General features: G+C 37.5%; 1 protein-coding gene across 1 annotated transcript; it reads left to right on the top strand.

The window, feature by feature from the left end:
* Nucleotides 1–2,856: 2,856 nt before the first annotated feature.
* LOC21410125 (U-box domain-containing protein 26) lies at nucleotides 2,857–4,662 on the top strand. The gene has a single exon (XM_010109618.2). It carries the CDS (start codon nucleotides 3,237–3,239, stop codon nucleotides 4,485–4,487), a length of 1,251 nt encoding a protein of 416 aa, XP_010107920.1. The 5' UTR covers nucleotides 2,857–3,236; the 3' UTR covers nucleotides 4,488–4,662.
* Nucleotides 4,663–4,879: the final 217 nt, after the last annotated feature.

The raw sequence follows: 4,879 nt of genomic DNA, 5'->3' as shown, positions 1-4,879 counted from the left end.
ATTAATATTTAATTATATTAATTATTATATTATTATAATTAATATAATATACCATAAATATTTAAGATAATAAAATATTATATAATATAATTATAATATCTTATTATATAATAAAATAATAATATTAGAATTATTAATATAATTATGATATTATTTGTTATAATATTACAACTATATTATATTCTATCATATTATTGTATTATATTGTAATATTATTGTACATTATATTATATAATACATTATTATAGAATATTAAATAAATATATTATAATTTATAACTATATTATAAATTAAATTAAATTATATCATAATATTTTTATTATATATTATATTATATTATATTACATATTATAACATATAACTACTATATAATATATTGTAATTATATTATGATATTCAAAGATAATTATGAAAAAAAAAAAGAAGAAAATAGTTTGGAATGATGATTCCTCCCATGTGAGGAAGGAATGATGATTCACGTAAAATGGGTGAATGACCATTTCTTTTGAATGACCATTCATTTTTTTATAAATCTAACCAAACATCATACTTAGATTTCATTCCATTTTATTCATTTCCTTTTCACCTAACCAAACACACCTTTAGTGATTTCTGAGTCTTATATTTGTGTTTAGGGTTTTTTTTTTTGCAATCCATATAATGGTCTACCACTAGCATTTGGATTTCGGGGTATAAATCCAAATTGTCTGTTTTTTTTCCCATTCTTGCTCCTTATATAGTAAAGATTTTTACACAAAATAATAATCACTTAGAATTTTATGTATTTATCCAGCAGAACAAATTATTATTATTATTATTAATTATTTACATGACATATAAGACAATTGATATTTTTATTACTTACATGTATGTAAGAAAATAATTAGATGAACGAAGAGCAAGACAGAACAAAATATTTGGATTCGTTCCTCTATTATAAATCACTATTTTCCAAACTTGTTACGCAACTAAAGTGTGTTTGTGTCCAATAAAAATAATCATCACGTTGAAAAATGAAAACTAATGGTTTGGACTTGGGTAAAGTAATAGAGAAAATTAAGAGGAATATGTGTGCGCACAAAGTTGATAGGGGAAGCTTGCACTTTCCGCACTCCTATTACCCGACTTAAGGGGCAACACCAACATGTGAGAAAGATTCTCTGCTTTTTCACTCTACTTGCAGTGTGTTGTTAAGGTAGATGTATCAGACAATTCACAGTCCACAGGACTCTGGTGGGCTCCACTTAATCAACATCGTCCCCTTAAGCGTGGGACCCACAAAATGAACAGCCAACCACCATATTAATATTATCCACACGAGAATTTTATTTTTCTTTTTTTTATTTAAAAAAAAAACAAATTAATTTCATTTCGCTCGGATAAAGAGGTGGCGAGACACCCTGGACCCGCACATTCCTCTGTAATCTGTTCATCTTTGACCTTTGACTGCCCACTTAGTTATCACACTAATAGCAGACAACTCAAACCTAATTAATTCCCATCTACTTTGTCATGGTGCCATTTTATTTCTGGGATATTTCTTTTCCATCCTAGGTAATTATGGGTTTTTCAATTTGTTGCCAATATATATAAGATTATGTTTCACTCCCCCTTCAGCCCTTTACTTGAAAGTATTTTTTAGTGAATAGATAAATAGTTAGATGCCCATTTTCTAAAAATTGTTATTTTTCTCTTACCAATACTCCCATTGTTAGAATTGCTTTCTTCTTTTAATATTCTGCACGCCTTAACTTTCTTTTTTCCTTAAATCTTTCCCTTTTGTGAAATCATGTTTGAGTCCAACCTTGCAACATAAATGAAAGAGTGAGGGGAAAAGAGTTATCATCTTTAGGTAAATGGGTTCGAGAAGCGTGTGAATGTAATATAGCAATAAAAAAAAAGGAACTCTCTAGTTGGTGATGAATTAGCACAGCTAAAAGGTTTCTTTTTGGTCTTTAAAAAATTAAATAAAAAGATCAAAAGTTATTTTTACTAATAAACTTCTGCTATGAAGTTTGTTGTTGTAGCAACTTTACATTTTCTTTTTTCCTTTTCAAGTTATGAGGATAATGTATATTGAACGAAACTATAATTTTAAACTATATCGTTTTTAACTTTATCATATAAAATTTTAACCATTGCTTTTAATGTTTTTAAAATCTAAAAAGGGGTTGTCCCTAAAAGTGAAAAACCAAAATGAAGACAATGCCACTTTAATTAAAATACAAAAAAAAAAAAAAAAAAAAGCTTTGAGACATAATACCATTTGTTGTCACCAGTAATTTCTTTGGGGACACATGTGTTGAATATTGAGACTGGCACTTTAAAATGGGTGCTCTTTCCATTCAATCACGAGACTAGATTTGATTTGCCATCATAATATTATTCATACAGATCATGACATAACGTTGTCCACCTTAAATTACATCACCTCCAAACAAAGGTCTCCCGCATTTCTAAATTCCCATCTCAGAGAATTTACAACCAAAAGAGACTTTTTAAAGAAACGGGTAAAACTGAAAAAATGATAAACAAGGGAGGGCACAAGAGCAAAGACCATTATCCCCATTAAATGAAACGATGCTCAATCAATCTCCACAAAACAGTAGTGGACAGCGAGTCGCATAACATTATAACAATCCTTGACGTAAATAGGAGTGAAAGAAAGATTTTCTTTTAGGCTTTGAGAGAGAATCCGTGGGACCCAAAACCTCCGTCGCACATTTTCCCTTTGACCAAACTCCTTAATAGTCCTAAACCCAACCAGGGGTTTTTTTTTTTTTTTTTTTTTTTTTTTTTTTTTCTCAAAGTTAAATTGGCCACCACACGTGTGGCCAATTTTGAGTCAGACGAAAGAGGCAGAGGTGGTCAGCAAACCAGCAGTGCAGAGCAGGATCAGAGAGAGATAATAGTCCTTGTTTAGGCCAAACTGTTGTTGAGCTTTTGGGTATATTATGTCCCTCTGTTCTCACTTGGTATAAGACTGAACTCTCTCTCACATACACACAATAACACAAAAACCAAACCAAAGCCAAAACAGAATTTTGCAGACACCCGCTCAGTGTTTTTTTCAGTTTCAGAACTCAAAGTTTCCTCTTTCCCTCCATTATTTATTACATTTACAAATCACCAAATCCCCTTCCTCTTCATTCTTGTTGTTTATATAGATACATAGATACAGAGAAGAGATAAATAAGAGTAAACAAGAGTTCATACACTTTCTTATTGGTAATATTATGCCTGGGAGTTTAGAGCCGTTGGATTTAGGGGTACAGATACCGTACCACTTCAGGTGCCCAATCTCGCTGGAGCTGATGCGAGACCCGGTCACCGTTAGCACCGGTCAGACCTACGACCGAGCAAGCATCGAGTCTTGGGTGGCTACTGGCAATACCACGTGTCCGGTCACCCGAGCCCCGCTTACAGACTTTACTCTCATTCCCAATCACACTCTCCGCCGCCTTATCCAGGACTGGTGCGTCGCCAACCGCTCCTTCGGCGTCGAGCGAATTCCGACGCCAAAGCAGCCAGCCGACCCGGCCATGGTACGCTCGCTCCTCACCCAGGCCTCCTCCGAGTCCACCCCAGCTCCGACTCGCCTCTCCGCGTTGAGGCGACTCAGAGGACTAGCCCGCGACTCCGACAAGAACCGCTCCGTTATTTCCTCGCTCAACTCGCGCGAAGTCCTCCTCGACATCGTCTTCGCCGGCGCGAGCTCTGATTCGTCCGAGCTGAGCCGCGAGGCGCTCGCGGTGGCTGTGATGTTCCCGTTCTCCGAGATCGAGTGCGCCGCGGTGGCGTCCGAGCCGGACCGGGTTGCGTACCTGACTCGCCTCCTGTTCCACTCCTCGATCGACGTCCGAGTAAACTCGGCGGCGATGATCGAAATCGTCGTCGCCGGGACGCGGACGCCGGAGCTCCGGTCTCAGATCAGCAATGTGGACGAGATCTTCGAGGGAGTGATCGAGATTCTTCGGAGCCCGATCGCGTACCCTCGCGCTCTCAAGGTTGGAATCAAAGCGCTCTTCGCGATGTGTCTGGTGAAGCAGACGCGGCACAAGGCGATCGCCGCCGGAGCGGCGGAGATCCTGATCGACCGGCTGGCCGACTTCGAGAAGTGCGACGCGGAGAGGGCGCTGGCCACGGTGGAGCTCCTCTGCCGGATCCCAGCGGGGTGCTCGGCGTTGGCGGCGCACGCGCTGACGGTGCCGCTGCTGGTGAAGATAATACTGAAGATCTCGGACCGGGCGACGGAGTATGCGGCGGGGGCGCTGGTGTCTCTTTGCTCTGCGTCGGAGCAGAGCCAGAGGGAGGCGGTGGCGGCGGGGATTCTGACGCAGCTGTTGCTTCTGGTGCAGAGCGACTGCACGGACCGAGCCAAGCGAAAGGCGCAGCTCTTGCTCAAGCTTCTTCGGGATTCGTGGCCCGAAGATTCCATCAGGAATTCTGACGATTTTGCTTGTAGTGAAGTTGTGGTACCCTTCTGAGTATTTTTTTCTTTTCTTATCTTCCTTAATCCTTAATTTTATTTTTTCTTCAGTCTAATCTGAATTTTTTTGTTGTTATTAGCAATTGAAAAAAAAAGAATGAAAGAATAGAAAGTTCAGATTTTTAGATTGGTATATAGAGATTTGTAATTCTGTATGTTTTTGTATGTAAGAATGTTGCGAAGGCAAATTACAAAACGAAAATTGTGAATGTTGCTCATCATTGTATTGCATATTTTGGTCTCATTTATTTTATCAAAATTATTATAATTAAAAATTCTTACAAAATTCACATTTAATTTTTTTATTATAATTAAAAATTTACACATAAAATTATATCTAGTTTAAATTAAAAATCCAAGTGAATTGAAGGAGACATTTAAGTTTTTGTT

This window comes from Morus notabilis, unplaced genomic scaffold, assembly GCF_000414095.1.
Source record: "Morus notabilis unplaced genomic scaffold, ASM41409v2 Scaffold45, whole genome shotgun sequence".
Classification (NCBI taxonomy): Eukaryota; Viridiplantae; Streptophyta; class Magnoliopsida; order Rosales; family Moraceae; genus Morus; species Morus notabilis.
This window is presented reverse-complemented; position numbering and strand designations above follow the sequence as displayed.